Source organism: Syngnathus typhle, linkage group LG13, assembly GCF_033458585.1.
Source record: "Syngnathus typhle isolate RoL2023-S1 ecotype Sweden linkage group LG13, RoL_Styp_1.0, whole genome shotgun sequence".
NCBI classification, from domain to species: domain Eukaryota; kingdom Metazoa; phylum Chordata; class Actinopteri; order Syngnathiformes; family Syngnathidae; genus Syngnathus; species Syngnathus typhle.
The window spans coordinates 2,666,417-2,686,845 of record NC_083750.1 but is presented as its reverse complement, the minus strand read 5'-3'; the positions used below and the strand labels follow the sequence as shown (position 1 = coordinate 2,686,845).

The following is a 20,429-nucleotide window of genomic DNA, read 5'->3' as shown; positions in this document are numbered from 1 at the left end:
GACATTTACACGTGACCAACGTTATCCATGACGTCAGGTGTACACGTTGGGCGGAAGTTGTCAAAAGCTGCAAGGGAATTACTAAACAAAAAACAAGCTTACTGTACATTGTTTTCTCAAGGGAAGCGAATCGCCTGACGAACTTGCGTTACATCTGAATATGGATGAAGACGTACTGACAACTCTGAAACTGCTGATAATAGGCGAAAGTGGAGTGGGGAAGTCTAGGTATGTTTTGTCCCGAGCTAGCATGCTAGCTTAGCTTGTGAAGTGTGTTGACATCAGTTTCTTAGCACTGTGTTGCCCTGCGGTACTTTTCGTGAATCACGTAATGGTATTATATTTTTTCCAAATTCATTTCTTTTTTTCAGGAGTGTTGTTTGCTTGCAATAACATCAAAATGTATTGCCAACTTTTCACTGCGTGTTGATTTTAGCTGATGCTGCTCGCCCCCGGTGTCGACTGTTACATAAAACGTTTAAAGGCTTTAGTTCATTTTGCTAACTGCATCTCTTTTCCCGACAGCCTTCTCCTGAGATTCACAGAAGACACATTTGACCCAGAGCAGTCAGCGACAATAGGTACATTTCATACCCCAAGTTTTCCATGTTTTTTAACTTAACATTTCTTAATTGTCTAAAACCCTCTTGTTACCTTTCTCTTGCACGCCGACTAAGGTGTGGATTTCAAAGTGAAAACATTATCAATCGATGGAAACAAAGCAAAACTCGCCATATGGGTAAGACTGGTCATCATTATGTTATGTGTTTTATATGAATGTGGGCTCATGAAAAACATGTGCAATACAATATCTGTCCACTGGGTTGCGACGTTGCATAGAACAGTACATAAAATGCATATGTAAAAGAACCGTTCAACAACAAATAGTTTGAAGCGAACAAAAACAATCCACATTTTTTTTTAATTATTATTATTTTACTGTGCAAACGGTTCTCTTGCATTTAGATATCCATTCAAATATGGCAACCATAAAAACACTTCTACCCCTACATAGCACTCGTGGATTCAACTTTTCACAGATATTTCCCCCCCCAACATTTCTTATATTGTCGTCTTCGTATAGGACACAGCTGGACAAGAAAGGTTTCGTACGCTAACACCCAGCTACTATCGCGGTGCCCAGGGAGTTATACTTGGTAAGTAATTTTTTTTAAAGCACATTAGTAGTGTGCCATATTTGACATTTTTTGCGTTTTATGCAGAATGTTTTTAGCATCACAGGAATACTGTCATTTGATTCTATATGATTTCTTGCATAATGTTCTGTTTCTACTCATTATTTCTTTTGGGTTGACAGTATATGATGTTACAAAGCGTGACACCTTCACAAAGCTGGAAAACTGGTTGAATGAATTGGAAACCTACACCACTCGCAATGATATTGTAAAAATGCTTGTTGGCAACAAGATTGATCAGGTGAGTCTGGAAAAGATTTGCTTCGCAGTTAGGACAATTTTTATAAATTTGAAAGCATGTTTATTTAGGATATTTCACCGCAACGTCCACTGTGCTTCTGTTTATGTGAAATGGTGGAAATAGTGTGAATTTCATGATTTTGGTTTCTAGGATGACCACGAAGTGGACAGAAATGAAGGCCTAAAGTTTGCGAGAAAACACTCGATGCTTTTCATCGGTAAGTCTCCACGTTGGAGTTCAGTTAAAGCTTAGCAAGTGATGCTTTTGATTTGTCTTTCTGGCCTGATTTAGCTGTTTTGGTCTTTTGGTTGGATGCAGCTGCTCCAGATTATTTGCATTATGATTAGCATCTAGATAGGCTTTAAATGTTGTTCCTTTAAATGTATGTCTGCACGCTTTCCCAAATTTCTAATTCCCTTATCCAAGCTTACCCCATTTGCAAAATTAGGTAAACGTGCTTTGGAGTTTCCATTTTAGTGCAGCAACATTAATGAGTGGCTTTGGGCCAGTGCTTCTCAATTATTTTCTGTTACGCCCCCCCCTAGCAAGAAGAAAACTATTCGCGCCCCCCCCTTCCCCACCGTGACTATCCTAACTTGTCTTGTAAGTCGTAAAATGGTGCACTGTCGCAAACGTCACAGAAGTAACAATGAGAGCGCCACTGCCCCCTGCTGTGAAGATTCGCAATTACACTTTATTCTAGTACTGCCAAAAAAAAGCCTGTTCCCCAGGGTCACACGCGCCCCCCCAGGAATAGCACCGCGCCCCCCAAGGGGGGCGCGCCCCACTATTTGAGAAGCACTGCTTTGGGCTGAGCCAGGCAACAATGTGTTCGATTCGATCCACTGTGAGCCCGCCGCTTGTCTTTTGCTTCTTAAATTGAGTCATCATGGAGAATACCTTGAATGTCATTATCATTAAAAGCTGCGCATTGAAAAGTCAAAGTCAAAGTCTGCTTTATTGTCAACAGCTTCACATGCCGAGACACACAAAGAGATCGAAATTACGTTTTCCCTATCCCACGGTGACAAGACATATTACTAGAGATGCACCGATCCGACTTTTTCAGTTTCGATACCGATGCCGTGTCTTTGCGTATCGGTCAATACCCGATACCGATCCGATATTATGGTTGACTTAATAAGCTACATACCTCTACATGTGGAACAGAAAAGAGTCAAAAGACTAAAGGCAATGGCATCAGGCATGACTACACAGTTCTTTGCTCTAAATGCTCATTTAAGCAGCAATGAGAAGTGCTCCCTGAAAACAAGCTCTGCTTAGTCGAACACAAAAAAAAACATTCAAAATTATTTCTAAATATTGAAAGTGCAGAGTGGAATTAAAAATATAATATAGCATCGGGACAGGAAAATAAACAAGTGACTTGGTCAAATACAATGATCAAGCAATGTAAACATGTCTGTACATAGTTGTGAAGCTCATGGCATCTACATCTCTTAATTCTTTTCTTGACAAGTGTTCGCACACTTTCTCATACATTTCTGACAGTGCGGTCTCAGAAAAATACTTGCGCGATGGCAAATTGTACCGTGGCTCCAGGTGCTCAAGTAAACGTCGGAAGCCCTCGTTTTCAACAACACTCATCGGTTGTCCATCCAAAACCATGAATTCCAGCACTTTCTCAGTAATTCTCATAGCTTTTGCGCTATTGCCTGGGAATTTCTCCCGTCTTTGCAGTGCATCTGCTAACGTTAACTGCTGTGTAGGTCCACCTCCCGCTCCCTTTGATCTGCTCAACTGCTGGAACTCCTGGTGCTCCGCTGTGTGGTGTTTCTGGAGATGCTTAATTAAATTGGTAGTACTATAACTGGCAGTACTACTACCACCCCTGGCAACATTGGCTTTGCAGACATCACAAACTGCCGTCGAGCTAGTTGGCGTGTTCAAAGTACCTCCACACAACTGACTCTTTCGTTCGCTCCATGTTTGCGTTTGTTTAGAAAACTCTCGTGGCATGCGGCACACGTGCTCCTGACGTATGACGTAGCCCGCGTCCCGCGGCACACGTGCTGCTGACGTATGACGTAGCCCGCGTCCCAATAGATTAAGGAAAGGATCGGCTCACAGATCGGCTGCATTTTCCGATACCCGATCCATCTATTTTGTTGATATCGGGGCCGATATCCGATCCAGATATCGGATCGGTGCATCTCTACATATTACACGATAGACATACAAGTAAACGACGCAATATAAGGAATAGTTTCCCTGATTTTTTATGAATGAAAGCCTTGTGGAGATTTTCTTGTTTTTGTTTGATGGAAACCTTTTTCCTTTTTTTTTCCCCAGAGGCAAGTGCAAAGACCAAAGACGGCGTACAGTGTGCCTTTGAGGAGCTTGTAGAGAAGATCCTCCAAACTCCGGGCCTTTGGGAGAGCGAAAGCCAGGGCCAGACACTGCAACTGGGTAATCAAGAGCAAGGCGGTGGCAGGGCATGCGGGGCATACTGCTCCATACCTTGAAAGTGGACAAAACAAGCAAAAATAAAAGCTTGATAGAAATGACCTTAGTCCGGAACCAGGAAGGACATGAGTTGTGAGTTGGTAAGAGAGATCGGGCAGGGGAGGACTCTTTGCACATGACACTTCTTTCTGTTTCAATGAATGGATCTAGTTTAAAAAAAAAAAAAAAAAAATCTTTTGGCCTCGTAAGACAGAGTTTGACTTTTGTGTGTGCTTGGGTTCAACACGCATGATGTCACTTTACAACAGAGAATGTGAGAGTGAAGCTGATAATATGAACCAATCCTGACCATCCCCTATGTATCAAGCAACATTTTATATGGGGGGTGGATAACCTTCATTTAACCTCTGGCTATGAAAAGCTTTCATCTTTTCCAAAAACACTGTGGATACAGTACAGCCACTTTTTTTTTTATTAACACAGTTAATGTCATTATATGGCCTTATTCATGAAATATTTGCAATCAGAATGTATTGATACACTCCTATGTAGAGTGCAGAATCCTCAAAACTAGTTGATCATTATAGTCTCATTAAAAGTTGTGGAACTATCTCCCCATTTGTGCTGTATAGACCTCGTAATACAAGAAAGTTATTTAACATCATGTTTTCTTAGTCATCATCCAGTCCTGTTCACCATTTATCGTTTTATTTTGTTTGTGTGTAATGTGGTCCATATTTAGTCTTCAAGGTGATGGTTTCAGACATGATGGAAGATCATTCCCAAGCGTTTTCTCTTCTGCAGCATACCGATTTGTTGTACTGTCCTTATTTGTCAACTTCTTTCCATGCCACCTTCCCTCTCCGTTTATCTTAGTGACTTTCTGCAAATGTTTTACATTCTGTATCAATTGAATTTTGCAATGCAGAATGTCGCAATGAATCTTGCCTTAACAACGAATGACGTTCTCTGTTTCCAGTGTTGTCAAATTTGTCCTGTTTCAAACAGAAATAAAATGACACTTGGGGTGCAGTCATTCTAAACTATGATTTGTCATGCAGTTTCCATTTGCTCTCAAGGCCCACATAATGACGAGGTGCCTTTTCATTGGCAACTCAGTTGATGAAGTGATGAGAATATGCGAGTCTGCAAATATTCTCAGTACAAAATGTTAAAAAAATTAAAAAATCTCAAAGTAGGTCGTGAGTGGAAAGATCCTGCTAATGATCTTTAGTCAAATAACTGCAGCCGTTTATGTGTGATTACAAGCTTATGTTTGGTGTCGGGATGTGCTCATACGGAACAGGATGCTCCACTCAAGGCACACGCAGTGTACCAGGCATTTATTTTCCTCCTCATCACCCTTTGCGGCTTGTGGTGTCTATCTAGGGAGTTGTTGTATCTGTTTGTAAATTACAAGTGAAGGGCTCGTTCTTGTGAGACAAACTAAGAATGCATCTTTTTGTCAAGTGTGAGGAAAACACTTATTTTCTTTCCAGCAGTGGTGGAGGAACTCTGCAAACAGGTTGCCGAAGTTGTGCTTAAAACAATCACTCAGGTTGCCAAAGTTGTGCTTAAAACAATCACTCAGAAAGCCGAGCATTCTTTCCATATTTTTGCCAGACAGTTAAAAACAATTTCAACGTGTTTATAGCAAAAGCAAGAGCTTAATACGACGCAGACAACTACAATACATCACGGAAAGGAAACATTTGGCATATGTTTCAGTGTTGCCTGTTATGACCTTCATGCTCGATGTTGGACCTAGTTCAGTCTCTTTTGTCCCATCAAGTAGTAGACAGGAAAATGTTGCGGCGGGGGGATTGAGACGACTGCTGCAGACCAAACAATTACCAATCAACCAGGCTTGGTTGTCTGTCAGATTCTTCCTAAGCACAACAAAGTTGATTTTGAGCAAGGGACCTGAAACTCCTCATGTGTGTAGTATAACATTTGCACAGCTCCCTTACGCTGCGTCTTTTTTTATGCATGACCATATGTGCAGATTGTACGTGTGTTTTTCTGTATAATGTTAGCATTTGCATTTGTAGTGGTGCAGGGTTTGATTCTGTGATTGGCTGGCAACCAGTTCAGGGTGTACCCGCCTACTGCCCGAGTCAGCTAAGATAGGCTCCAGTGTGCCTGTGATAATGGATGGATGGATAGATAAAATAAAAATGAATGATTTCTACTATGATTCCGAGGGATTGTCCCAAGCTCTTGTCAAAATTATGTGAAAATAGAGCCCATGTTGAAGAAACTTAACATTGACTTTATTGGAAAGCTGTGGTCAAACTAAGGGCATTGGATGACGATCCAGTCTCAAAGAAGTTAACTTATAACAAAACACAATAGAAATACATCAGTAACATTGTAAAAACAAAAAACAAAAAAAAACCACACACATTGTGGGAGAATACAGTCTTATCTATATTTTTTACATTTCTCAAACATTTTAAAAGTCAAAGGCTGCCTTGAGGCAGAGATGATTGTCGCATGTTGAGTTCCTACACACTGTTGGCCAGACCCGCTTTGATAGTCTGCACTTCGGAGATGTGGGACGACTTTTGGATGATGCGACTGGTGAGGGTGGACTGCTCAGAAGTGCAGCTTTGCTTCAGGACTGAGGTGGGCGTCGTGACAGGCTTCCTGCCAGGGATGTTGCTCCTTGCGATGGACAGGGGCTCCCTGTGGCAGCTCAGCCCGGGGGTTGTGCCAAGCGACGACGTGATGTTCTGACAGCTCTGCCCGTGGGCCAGACTGGTCAAGGCCACGGCCGCATTGATCTCTCGCCAGTCTTGGTTGTTTTGACTCTCCTGACCTCTTTCCTGAGGCTGACCACTAAAGAAAAAAAGTTGTTTTGATTGACAATCCTTGACTGACGGTAGTAGACAAAAAACAATTAATAATTTACCTGTCACATTTTGATGATGCATAGTCCAAAGTCTCTGCAAGGAAGAAGAAGAAATTTCATCAATTATGTCTAAACCAGCTTCCTTGGTTGTTGTAATTGGAAACAGAAAAATTATTGGACATTCGCTTTTTTGGATTCATTATATAAGGCTCTTTTTGAAACACATTGCATTTGATACTTTATGTGACCAAAATCATTTTTATGATTGTGTTTATATTTGTCATTGTCTTTTTCAAAAGAAAAGTCCTCACTGTGCTACCCTCTGTATGTTTAAATCAAGTAAAACTAAGCTGATCAGCTAAAGATTTAATTGCCCACAGCCCAAAATATTCCATCCAGGATGTCTTTAGTTGGCCAGGACCCAAGAGTAACAATCGACTAAATCATGTCCGCTTTGTTTTTCTTGTTTCCTTGCTGCTGAAGGTCCTCAAGCATTTTCTCTTTAGCCGCAACATCCTTTTCCAAGAGACTATTTCTAAACCTCTTATTTTAAACAGCAAGAAAACATTGTTTTACCTCTTGCCAGTTTTAAATTTACTTCATGGTGAACTTGTAGCGAGGGTAATGACAGGGCTCGCTGCTTTTTTATAGATAGTAAATTGTCCAGTAGTGTTGCAGAACGACTTTTGATTTTGGCCTGGTCATTTCTTGACAAGGTAACTGAAATGAAAAGAGTAGCCATGATTTATTCTTTGTTGTTTTTGGAAATCAAACAGACAAAATGCATGTATCTATAGTTCCACATAGTTCTGTAAACAGGAACTACTTTAGTTACCTTCACCGACATAATTAATATGCAGCTATGTGGTTTTGATTGAAACCTCATCTCACAATTGATCTTATCCAAAGGACAAAGTAAGTCCTTAATGAAAAGTTTCCCGACCTATATTGAGCGAAAGCAACCGTTACGTTAGAAAAATCTCACACCGAACAAAAATTTCTCAAAATGTAAATATACTGAAATGAGGCTTACCCATGACATTATAAGAACAGCAACAGGTGGATTTAAGAAAAACAAAAACCAGCAGACACTTCTGATTCTGATTCATACTACATTATGAACACAGTAGCATGTAGGAAAATGTTATCACATCTAATATTGCATTGCAAAGTCTGAAAATACTCTGGAATTCAATAACTACTGTAACAAAAACATATCGATGTGGATATTCATTTATGAACAAAAACTCCACACTCATACATCCGCATACATTTGAAACATTGTGCTGCCAGCTATTAGTCCAGACTGTTTTTTTTTTTTTTATTGCTCTGTGTCTTATAAAACACAATCCTCGTGACATGATGGCCCTCAGGGAGGTATAGACCATGTCTCGTACAGGAATATCAACACACTTGGTTGTTTTACGGAAATGTGAGGTTACATGATGTTTCCAGCCTGGGAAATCTTGACAGATATGTTTGAGGTGACCTTGTGACATCACTTTTTAAAGACAATCACTCGTTGACATGTTTTTTAGCCTTCCTGTGCTATGCTAGCGCAGTGTTTTAATGGGGTCCGGGCCAGTCATAAATCTGGCAGGCTGACTTTCCACTTCAGTTACGTAGAGGAGTCGCAAAAAAGTCATCATAGGAGCAGCAGGGATACATTAAAAGTGTTCACAAACATTTCAGTGGGTAATTAGTTCAAGAAAGCGCAGAATAGGCCAAAGGAAATATGATTTGAGGTGCATTAACTGACATGTTTAGGGGAAGACTTTTACGTACCGTAATTTTCGGACTATAAGTCGCACTGGAGTATAAGTCGCACCAGCCATAAAATGCCCCCAAATGTGAAAAAAAACATATATAAGTCGCTCCGGAGTATACCGTTTTTTTCCGTGTATAGTGCGCAATATTTAACTAATTTATTGTCCTAAAATCTGGGATGCGTATTATACATGGGTACAAAAAAGAATTTTTTTTTTTTAATTTTTTTTTTTTTTTTTTAAAGAAAGTCATGGTACAACAAAACCAACAACAGGACTGACCGACAAAGTCGTGGAACAAAAAGACAGGGTGACATTACCAAAGACAGGAACAGAATGACAGTAACACATGCAATGATCCAACGGTGAGCGAGGGGCAGACAGGACTTAAATACAAAACACGTTACATCGATTGAGGTGACACAGGAAGAGAGGGGTGACGCGAACAGAAACTATGGCAACCTAGACACATAGCAAAACTGGGGACGAGACATGACAAATCTCCCCCGAAATAAAACTCACCTTTCTTCTTGTTTGTTGTCAATCGCGCATCGCATTCAGCCATCCTGCCCAACACACTTAGTAAAATTCATAATTGACGACACATCGTTTGATGCGATGGTGCAATCCTCGATGGTGTGTTATTGTCAAATATTGTTTGTTTTTTAATCTCCATCGCGGACCGGACGTCATACGGAGGCCGCCATTACAGATGCGCAGAACGGTTGCGCTAGACACGTCAGCTATATAAAGAGCGAGAGTTCAGTTCTCCACCTATTAGTTTCAATTCACAGTTTAATTAGCAGTTTCAATCAGCAAATAACAAAATGCGTATTACAGGTAATATTTTATTTTACAACACTTTGCCTTGTTCCTTTCGTCTCTGCTGTTCATTTCAAACACGCTCCATACGACCGCAATGCTCTTGTATCAGACGCTCGCTCGATCACCTGCTAGTTTGCCGTCTGTCACAATGTACCCTACACAAATCCGAAACATTTGTTGCGGCTCCGAGTCACGACGAGGGACAAGTTTTGGTTTCCAAGGGTGTTTTTATTCCTCTTCAACGTCTCTCCCATACAGAGCCGCCTCTTTCCCCTGCGAGCACGGAGCGCGGTGGTGCGTTTAGGGGCAGTCGGAGAAATCAACGGCAACAAAAAAAATGACATCCAGCCTAGTTAAGACCATACCAAAGACTATAAAAATGGGACCCATTGCCTCCCTGCGTGTGTGACGATCTTTGGGACTTAAAAAAAAAAAAAGTTTAAAAAGAAATTTAAAAAAATTCATAAAAATTGGGTGCGTATTATACATGGGTACAAGCTTTTTTCCAGCATCAGCATGCCATTTTTAGGGTGCGTACTATACATGGGGGCGCACTATACACGGAAGAAAACGGTAAGTCGCATTTTGGGGGGCAACTTATTCGACAAAATCCAACACCAAGAACAGACATGAACGAGCAACAACAGGTATGCTAACGTGACAAACACAAACGAGGAGCTGAGAACGGGCCTGACGTAACATTCAGTTATTTAAAAAAACTATTACATTAACACGTTTATAAAACCATCTGTGTCACTCCAATTCATTAAATCCATCGATCGTCCTTTGTCAACAATGCTGTGTGCCGCGCCGCAGTTCAAATTATTCCACAGGCCCATACAACGATATATATAAACTACCGTTTTTATCCATGTATAATGCGCAAAATTTAACTACCGTTTTTTTCCGTGTATAGTGCGCCCCCATGTATAGTACGCACCCCTAAAAATGGCATGCTGATGCTGGAAAAAAGCTTGTACCCATGTATAATACGCACCCAATTTTTATGAATTTTCTTTAATTTCTAAAATTTTTTTTATTTTTTTTTATTTATTTTTTTAAGTCCCAATGATCGTCACACACGCAGGGAGGCAATGGGTCCCATTTTTATAGTCTTTGGTATGGTCTTAACTAGGCTGGATGTAATTTTTTTTGTTGGCGTTGATTTCTCCGACTGCCCCTAAACGCACCACCGCGCTCCGTGCGCGCACGGGACAGCAAACGAGCAGGTGATCGAGCAAGCCTTGTCTGATACGAGAGCATTGCGGTCGCATGGAGCGTGTTTGAAGTGAACAGCAGAGAAGAAAGGAACAAGGCAAAGTGTTGTGAAATAAAATATTACCTGTAATACGGATTTAGGTAGAGAACTGAACTCTCGCTCTTTATATAGCTGACGTGTCTTGCGCATCCGTTCTGCGCATCTGTAATGGCGGCCTCCGTATGATATCCGGTTTGCGTGTGTGCGCGTGTGCGTGTGTGCGAGAGCGAGAGAGAGAGCGCGAGAGAGAACGCTCAACCGTAGCGCGCCGCCGACCGCCCAACTGCACCGTGCTGGTCGCATTAGTGTCACAGAGCCGTCGCTGAAATTTAGAAGATATTTTTAAAGTCCTGATGTACTTTCTAAAATTTAAGTGGACCTCAGTGCGCACTGCGCAGGGAGCTTAATTTGGTGCGGTCGCGCAACCGCAGCGCGCCGGGCGCTCACTGTCGCATTGCTTAAAGAGCGCCTTTGTGTTTTAGGATGAACAGCAGAGACCAAAGGAACAAGGCAAAGTGTTGTGAAATAAAATATTACCTGTAATACGCATTTTGTTATTTGCTGATTGAAACTGCTAATTAAACTGTGAATTGAAACTAATAGGAAGAAAACAACTATCGCTCTTTATATAGCTGACGTGTCTTGCGCATCCGTTCTGTGCATTTTATTTCACAACACTTTGCCTTGTTCCTTTCTTCTCTGCTGTTCACTTCAAACACGCTCTATGCGACCGCAATGCTCTCGTATCAGACGTTTGCTCGATCACCTGCTCGTTTGCTGTCCCGTGCGCGCACGGAGCGCGGTGGTGCGTTTACGGGCAGTCGGAGAAATCAATGCCAACAAAAAAAATTACATCCAGCCTAGTTAAGACCATACCAAAGATTATAAAAATGGGACCCATTGCCTCCCTACGTGTGTGACGATCATTGGGACTTAAGAAAAAAAAAAAAAAAAAAAAATTAAAAAAAAAAAAAAAAAAAAAAATTTTGTACCCATGTATAATGCGCACCCCAGATTTTAGGACAATAAATTAGTTAAATTTTGCGCACTATACACGGAAAAAAACGGTAATTTATTGTCCTAAAATCTGGGGTGCGCATTATACATGGGTACAATTTTTTTTTTTTATCCGGATATCATACGGAGCCCGCCATTACAGATGCGCTTTCTTCTCTGCTGTTCACTTCAAACACGCTCCATACAAATACAATGCTGTCGTATCAGACGCTTGCTCAATCACCTGCTCGTTTGCTGTCACAATGTACCCTACACAAATCCGAAACAGTTCTTCGCTATCGAGTTTGCTAGCACATGCGCAGTGATACTGACCGGCAGAATAACATCCGTTTTTTCCCAAAGATGATCTTTTTTCTGAAAAAAATGTACGTTTACAGACTTAAGTAGGAGTCAAAATTTGGGTGCGTATTATACATGGGTACAGGCTTTTTTCCAACATCAACATGCTATTTTTAGGGTGCGTATTATACATGGGGGCGCATTATACATGGAAAAATCGGTATATTTTAAATAACTATCACATAAACAACAATATTATCAAACCATTTGTGTCACTCCAAATCATTAAATCCATCGATCAAATTTCTCGTCCTTTATGTCATCCTGGTGACAGAGGACATGTCCAGAGGATATGGCGCTTTAAAGTGTTAATTACTTTATTTGATTTTTTCTCTCTATTTTTCATGTTTTGAATATGTTCAAGATAAAGATATCAAAGCATGTGAAGTGATAAATTATACTAAAAATAACATGTGAAATGGTCAACTATACTTGTAAGTGATGTGTTAATGATCAAGTAAAAATTTGTGAAAAAAAACATATATAAGTCGCTCCTGAGTATAAGTCGCCCCCCCACCCAAACTATGAAAAAAAATGCGATTTATAGTCCGAAAATTACGGTATTACCCTTGAGTCAGTGCCGAGTTGATGTGGCGCTATGTGACCACGAGCTAACGAGCTTTTTTTAATGAGCTAACATTTTTTTATTTTATTTTTTACAAAATGTGTGTTGTTTACATGTTCCTTGCGGTGTAAAGAATTGCGGTTGGCTTTCATTGTTTTGCTAGGCTAAGTGAACCAGCGGCTAACTTTAGCTTCTTATTTACACTAACAATAAGTCATAAATGAATTCACTGGCATCTTTTGGCTTTCTCAAATGTCGAAATCATCAGAATTACAGCTGATAAAAAAAATCAAATAATATTTTCTCTTGAGTGTTTTATCTTTTTTGCGTTTCATAGAAGAGTGATGCAAAAATGATTAATCAATACTTGATCCTGTTTTTATCTTGGCAGGGGCTGATCAATCTTTTCTTTTTTACATTTGCCGTGAGTACAGTGACGCTTTAACCATAAAAGCAAAACGAGTAGTGAATATCAGTGAGGGATTTTTTTACAACGTGATTATCCAAATTATGATCATTAGGCCTCGGAGGTGGTCTCTCAATGGAACAACATTGTCGTGAAATAAAAAAAGAATGAATAATATAAGTTTGCTTTTCTGCTAATGGCTCTGCGTATCTTTTATGATGCTGTTAATAATTCACATTATCGGTTCAAATGTCAGTCTGAGGTTGAACTGGAGGTTGCTGAAGTTTAAGTGTTTTCACAGACCATAACTTCACCAACACTCGTGCGACTGGAAAGATTTATTTGTTTTCAGGGAAGCTGAGTGTAATAAAATCGGAACTTGATGCATTGCTGGAAGAAATGAATAGTGGTTTCACAATTATAGAAATGTAACTTTTCAATGAGCGTGAAAAGGAATCCAGGATGGGGAGAAACAGGCAGCCAGCGTTTACATGACTCGGGCAGAAAGCAACTTGGATGGAGCCAAATGGATATTAATGCTCTTGAGCTGCGTTCTTTCAATGTCGAGTTGTCACTTGTTTGTGTGCCCTGCTGACAAACTGCTCTATTTCTTGATATTTTGGCTGAGTTTTTCATTTCTCACTCTGGGAAGTATAAAATCTCAGACATTCTGTAATTGTCGAGGCCCAACAGGACATTTCCACCATGGCAAGAAGCTCAAGCGGAACAAATGGCACATTGTTGCGTATGGAAATTATATTTGCAGTAGACGAAGCCAGCTCCAATACCATCCAAACTTTATATGACGGATTTGTGTGTTTGCAGGACATTTTTAGTAATGTTGATGAAAATAAATCTGGCTCTGAGTGTTTGGTTTATCATAAAAGGCAGCAGGGCGTCTCAATTGTTAATCGTTTAATGTTGTATTAATTCTACTGAGCTAACTGAGATTATTTTATTTATTTTCTTAAATTACTCGTCTACGAGGCGGCTCGGTGGAGCACTGGGTAGCACGTCCGCCTTACAGTTAGGAGGATGCGGGTTCGATTCCACCTCCCTGTGTGGAGTTTGCATGTTCTCCCCGGGCCCGCGTGGGTTTTCTCCGGGCACTCTGGTCTCCTCCCACATCCCAAAAACATGCTTGGTAGGCCGATTGAGCACTCCAAATTGTCCCTAGGTGTGAGTGCGAGTGCAGATGGTTGTTTGTCTCTGTGTGCCCTGCGATTGGCTGGCAACCGGTTCAGGGTGTCCCCCGCCTACTGCCCGATGACGGCTGGGATAGGCTCCGGCACGCCCGCGACCCCCGTGGGGACTAAGCGGTACAGAAAATGGATGGATGGATAGTTGTCTACATTTTGAATTTGTATCAGTATTTTTAAAACAATTTCTGGGCTTTGGATTTTTTTTTTGAGGAACTCCCTTGGCCAGCCCTTGCCCCCACCCCCCTAAGAAAAAAAAAACCTAGCTCCACCAGTGGTGTGTGACGCTTTGGAATCTCTTACCCATTTGATAGATGAAGTTGTTGTCTGTGTCATAGGAGGACGCTGGGGACACAGCGTCTCTGTCGCACTCGTTTGAACTGAAGGACTCGGAGTGGTTCCGCCTTTTTAGGGCGACGCCATCCGCCTTGCCCGCCATCATGTGCCGCAGGGTGTCGTTCAGGTAACGATTCAGCAAGCTGCTCTTGTACTTTGATGGCGGCGAGGTGCCGTCGTCGCTGTTGGCCAGGTCGGCCATGGTGAGCACGCCACCCTGGTTTTTTATCCCACACATGTGGGATGAGGATCTTCCTAAGTCTGATGAAGAGATGGGCGTTTGTAATGGACAGTCATCATCTGCAGCAAAGCAGTTGGACAAAAACATTTTTTTTTTGCCTGTAGGCAGTTGTTTGGCATGAAATCATTTTTAAAAAAATTGCTCACCATCTGAGTTGGTGTCATCGCTGCATACACTTAGTCTCTCAGCATTTCCCTGGATGTATTTATTATACAGTTTGATTCTTAGGGCCCAGCTCAAGTCTGGCTGCCTAACCGTGTTCTTCAGCCTCCGCCGAGCGTTGGCAAACCAGTTTGACACCTAAACAGAGTTGGATGGTGAAGAAAATGAAGACAAGCTAACATTTTGCCTGAAATTTCTCCACTGACCGCCCTCACCTGTACGAGAGTCATATGGGAGCCCAGAGCGAGCAGAACCTTCTCGGTCTTGGTGGGGTACGGGTTGTCCCGGTGTTTGTACAGCCAATGTTTGAGAGGCCGGGCCATGTCCTGCAGCACCTGTCTTTTGTGGCGAACTTTGACCCCACCAAAGCGAGATCTGGAGAATTTCAGAAACTCAGACTCTAGCAGTGCGCAACATAATCAAATGTACCAAAATGTTGGCTCTAAATTTGGTAAAAGCTGATCAAAATATCGCTGCTATGCCTACCCATATCTTCTGTACTTGGAGGAGTCGTCTTCAGCAGTCTCCTGGTATCGCAGCAGTTCTGCATTCTGACAGATAGCTAAGCTGCTGTGAGCTACACAATTCAGTCTACTCCTCTGTTCATCCTCCAAATGAAGAAGAGTATCAGATGCCATCCCAACAACTGAGTTCAGCCTCAAGCAAGCAGATTTCCCCTAAACCAACAGGTGCATCTGTCGATTTACAGAAATAAATAGCTGTGGTAGGCTCCCATCCTGGATGAAGTTCAAGTCAACAAAATGATGAAAATAGTCCTCGGGCTTTACTCTGGAGCACGTCAGTTACAGATTGAAAAATGTTTGAAAAGTCAGTGGATGTCATCTGGTTTTGTTGAGCAGCACTGGAGAGTTGGATAACTTGTTTCACTCCTGCCCATTGGTCCTCCCACCATCCAATCAGGACCGTGAGGGGAACCCTCGCTGAGCAGCGGCAGGAGCGGACCAAGATATGCAAACTATTGCATGGCAAACGTGGTTATTAGATTCTGTCTGCTGTTGAGCATGATCTCATATTTTCTACATGAGGCATACCAGCCTCTCGCAGCTTGCGGTTTGACCAACAATCGTGTCAGCAAATAACATTGCATGTTTTACCAGGGGATTCGGGAGCTGGAATTACAAGTTTCCTAATAACCAGCAAAACCACCAAGCGGTGCTGCATGCCAGCAAGCGAATCCTGCTTTCCAGAGCAAATTGGGCCATAGTAATGTCAACACCAGCGCTGGAAAAATATCACTGGCTTTGCTCATCCTATCCTCGGCAAGTGCTGCTTATTTTGTGCGCAACCATGTGCAGTGGGGTTTAGGGGTTGCAAATCTTTTGCAATGTCTGCACTCTGCACAATTTTTGGGAGCTCTTTCCCTTAAGTGGGACATATCATTTCAGTATGGTTTGGGACTAACTTGGCTCGTGTTACCACGCTCGACAGTGACTTGCACGTGTGTGTGTGTGTGTGTGTGTGTGTGTGTGTAGGCAGTATGGCGAGAAGTGTGTGGTGTAATCGTGTGACATCATAGCAACGTGACACATTGTGAAATCAACAAATAAGAGAAAACAAATTGTTCTGATTTATTGTGGGAGAACTTAATGTTATTAAGAAGGAAGATTGTGTTCCTCTTGTTCCATTCTTGTAAAATTGAGGGGCGTGATGTTTTTGTGTGCAGGGTTTCGCTCCACTTTTAGCTGCCATGGTTGGATGAACGGACGGATGTAATTGAAAAATAGATATCTTTTCCAGCTCGGTAAAATGTTTTTGTGGCTAGCTTCAATGTTAATTTCTGAATGAACTAGTCAAAGCCTTTGAGTGACAGATGGTGGGGAGGGGGGATAAAAATTGTAAAATCAATTCATTCAAATCATTCTCGTTATGAAAGATTTGATCACAAAACGTGTGTGGCTTTTTCTTAAATGAACACGTTTGACATTGCTATCGTGTCAGCTTTTAATTATATTGCGCTGTCATGTTAAAGCAAATTGATAAATGCAACAATATTAATTTGCTTTGAAAATACCTGAGTAATAAAATAAAATGGATGGATGGATGAATGATGATCACAATTAAGTATAAAGTCTCCTTTGTAATATATACTCCTTGTAGCCTGTACCCAAAAAGAGGAGTTTCTTTGCATCGAGGTTTATGCAAAGAGCTCACGTAATTATATTGTTGCGTTTTGGTGAAGTGAATGAGTGTTCCGTCTGTACGACTGGTCTTTGAATGCACCCCGCTTCAATGGCAGAACGCGGATGAATTTAAAGACATCAAATGAGAATAATCCTTTATAAAAATTAAAATTGACTGACGCAAACGTGAGTTCTTCATGTTTTTATTGAAAACAACATAGTGCTGACGCCGTACGACATGGGTTTTTCGCTTTCCAAATAAGGGGTCGTCACTAATTATTTGTGTTTAGATAAATGTCTGAGCTATAATGGTGTAATTAATGATTAAAACGTGAAAGTATCTGTTTATTGTATTCGTTTATATGTTTAATAAAGACAAAGCCATCACAAAACTGTTGTAATTATTTAGATTCTGATCTAAATTAGCCTTGAATAAAGACTAAGCAGTCACATGAATGAACAGAAAAAATGGACAGCCGGACTCGGACTCATGGCCAAGACTCGGTGCAAAAATCCGACCGAGTCCACAGCCCTGGTCAAAGGTTCAGAGGGCAAAGTAGAGCAGAATATCCTCATCAATTTGAGAGTACAGTAATCCCTCGCTACATCGCGGTTCGATTATAGCGGTTTTAGTACATTGCGGATTTTTTTCCAAAATATATTTAAAAAAAAATCACAAATTCAAAACAAACCTTCTAAATTGAGGAATTATTAAAAAGTTGCCCACACGCCAGAAGACAGGGAGTGTCCACACAATTGCAGTACGTACACTTGTACCTTTTTATAAAAAAAGTTGTTACAATAATAAGAGTTCTAAAAACATATTTACAGTATTGTACCTTGTTGTAAAATTGTTATAATAATAAAAGTCCTAAAAACATATTTACAGTATGTACACTTGCACCTTTTTATAAAAAAGAATGTTATAATAATGAGTTCTAAAAACATATTTACAGTATGTATACTTTAGCTGCATATACAAATGTCACATACGTATCATATTTATATTACCGTTTTTTCCATGTATAATGCGCCCCCATGTATAATACGCACCCTAAAAATGGCATGTCGATGCTGGAAAAAAGCCTGTACCCATGTACAATACGCACCCAAATTTTGACTCCTACTTAAGTCCGTGAACGTAAAATTATTTCAGAAAAAAGATCATCTTTGGGAACAACCGGATGTTATTCTGACGGTCAGTATCACTGCGCATGCGCTAGCATACTCAATAGAGAAGAAATGTTTTGGATTTGTGTAGGGTACATTGTGACAGCAAACGAGCAGGTGATCTAGCAAGCGTCTGATACGAGAGCATTGTGTTCGTATGGAGCGTGTTTGAAGTGAACAGCAGAGAAAAAAGCGAATCTGTAATGGCGGCCTCTGTATGATATCCGGATTTAAAAAATAAAAAATAAAAGTTTTTTTTTGTACCCATGTATAATGCGCACCCCAGATTTTAGGACAATAAATTAGTTAAATTTTGCGCATTATACATGAAAAAAAACGGTATTTATACATTATTTTCTGCATGTCATTTACTACGTATCAATATAGTATTTACATGTTTGAAATGTATGTACCGTTTTTTCCATGTATAATGCGCCCCCATGTATAATACGCACCCTAAAAATGACATGTCAATGCTGGAAAAAAGCCTGTACCCATGTATAATACGCACCCAAATTATTATTATTATTATTATTTTTTAAGTCCCAATGATCGTCACACACGCATCTGGGTGTGGTGAAATTTGTCCTCTGCATTTGACTCATCCTCGTGTGATTTTGATCCATCCCCTGGGGGAGAGGGGAGCAGTAAGCAGCAGCGGCGCCGCGCTCGGGAATCATTTGGTGATCTAACCCAGTGGTCCCCAACCACCGGGCCGCGGACCGGTACCGCATTCAAAACTGCTTCAACACATGGAGACCAAGCATCCTGCAATAAAAGACAAACCTTAATCACTTCGGGTGTCATTGTCTCCGATTACGTCTAGATGGGACCGGCTCGTTTCTGAGAAACAAACTCAGTGCTCCCACTAATCCAACGTAATGGTGAGTTTTATTTTTGTCATTTGTACTTGTTTTTATGTCAGTCGTATCATTTTATTTCATCGTATTTATCTATTTATTATAAATCCATTATTTATTTATTTATTTATCTATTTATATAAATGTATTATTTATTTATATAAATGCCGGTCCGCGAAAATATTTCTGACATGTAACCGGTCCGTGGTGCAAAAAAGGTTGGTGACCACTGATCTAACCCCCCAATTCCAACCTTTAATGCTGAGTGCCAAGCAGGGAGGCAATGGGTCCCATTTTTATAGTCTTTGGTATGGTCTTAACTAGGCTGGATGTATTTTTTTTGTTGGCGTTGATTTCTCCGACTGCCCGTAAAGGCACCACCGCGATCAGTTAGGTTAAAATGAAAAGTGCGGACATGTGAAAAAGGCGTGCGGACATGTCAAAAAGGCGGCTCTGTATGGGAGAGAAGTTGAAGAGGGAGAAAAACACCCTTGGAAACCAAAACTTGCGCCTTGTTGTGACTTGGAGCCGCAACAAATGTTTCGGATTTGTGTAGGGTACATTGTGACAGCAAACGAGCAGGTGATCGAGCAAGCGTCTGATACGAGAGCATTGCGTTCGTATGGAGCGTGTTTGAAGTGAACAGCAGAGACGAAAGGAACAAGGCAAAGTGTTGTGAAATAAAATATTACCTGTAATACGCATTTTGTTATTTGCTGATTGTATTAAACGATCACATTCATTGTCAGTCAAGAAGAGAAGAGGACTATTCGCATCGGATCCATAGTGCGCATGCGCAGTGATACTGCCTCCGTATGACGTCCAGTCCGCGATGGAGATTAAAAAACAAACAGTATTTGACAATAACACAGGTTTCTGTTCCTGTCTTTGGTAATGTCACCCTGTCTTTTTGTTCCACGTCTTTGTCGGTCAGTCCTGTTGTTGGTTTTGTTAGAGAGTTATGTTAGTTTACCAAGTCTGTGTTTTGAGTTCCTCCAATGAACCCTGGTCCAAGCTGCACTTGGTCGCCCTGCTCCTTTCCACACTCCATCCGTGACAAGATTTTCTTCGAAAATTGTTGTACCATGATTTTCTTCAAAAAAAAAATCTAAAAAAAAAAAAAATTAAAAAAAGAAAAATTAAAAAGAAATTGTATCCATGTATAATGCGCACCCCAGATTTAAGGACAATAAATTTGTTAAATTTTGCGCATTATGCATGGAGAAAAACGGTATGTTAAAAAAAAGGGTGACACTACTTTGCGGATTTTCACATATGTGGTCTTGGAACCAATTATCTGCAATAAACGACAGATTGCTGTATACAGTATAACTTTTGAAATATCCTAATATTCTTTCAAAAAAATGCCTTGACATGCAACATTAGAATTTAATCACATTTAATACAATATTGACGATAAAGACGA

General features: G+C 40.8%; 2 protein-coding genes across 4 annotated transcripts; one reads left to right on the top strand and one right to left on the bottom strand.

The window, feature by feature from the left end:
• The first annotated feature begins 17 nt into the window (after positions 1-17).
• LOC133165357 (ras-related protein Rab-18-like) lies at positions 18-4,910 on the top strand. Its single transcript, XM_061294941.1, has 7 exons — positions 18-228; positions 526-581; positions 678-739; positions 1,085-1,157; positions 1,319-1,437; positions 1,588-1,654; positions 3,751-4,910. The coding sequence occupies exons 1-7, from the start codon at positions 161-163 to the stop codon at positions 3,921-3,923; spliced, it is 618 nt and encodes a 205-aa protein (XP_061150925.1). The 5' UTR covers positions 18-160; the 3' UTR covers positions 3,924-4,910.
• A 1,205-nt stretch (positions 4,911-6,115) lies between these two features.
• LOC133165356 (homeobox protein Mohawk-like) lies at positions 6,116-15,812 on the bottom strand. 3 transcript variants are annotated; one of them, XM_061294938.1, is made up of 7 exons: positions 15,319-15,812; positions 15,048-15,207; positions 14,817-14,970; positions 14,397-14,729; positions 7,295-7,438; positions 6,779-6,812; positions 6,116-6,705 (listed from the first exon to the last, which is right to left on the bottom strand). In XM_061294938.1, exons 1-7 carry the CDS (start codon positions 15,468-15,470, stop codon positions 6,372-6,374), a joined length of 1,311 nt encoding a protein of 436 aa, XP_061150922.1. In that variant the 5' UTR covers positions 15,471-15,812; the 3' UTR covers positions 6,116-6,371. The 3 variants fall into 3 exon arrangements, with proteins under 3 accessions (XP_061150922.1, XP_061150923.1, XP_061150924.1); XM_061294939.1 differs by having other exon boundaries at positions 14,397-14,690; XM_061294940.1 differs by lacking the exon at positions 7,295-7,438 and having other exon boundaries at positions 15,319-15,810.
• Positions 15,813-20,429: the final 4,617 nt, after the last annotated feature.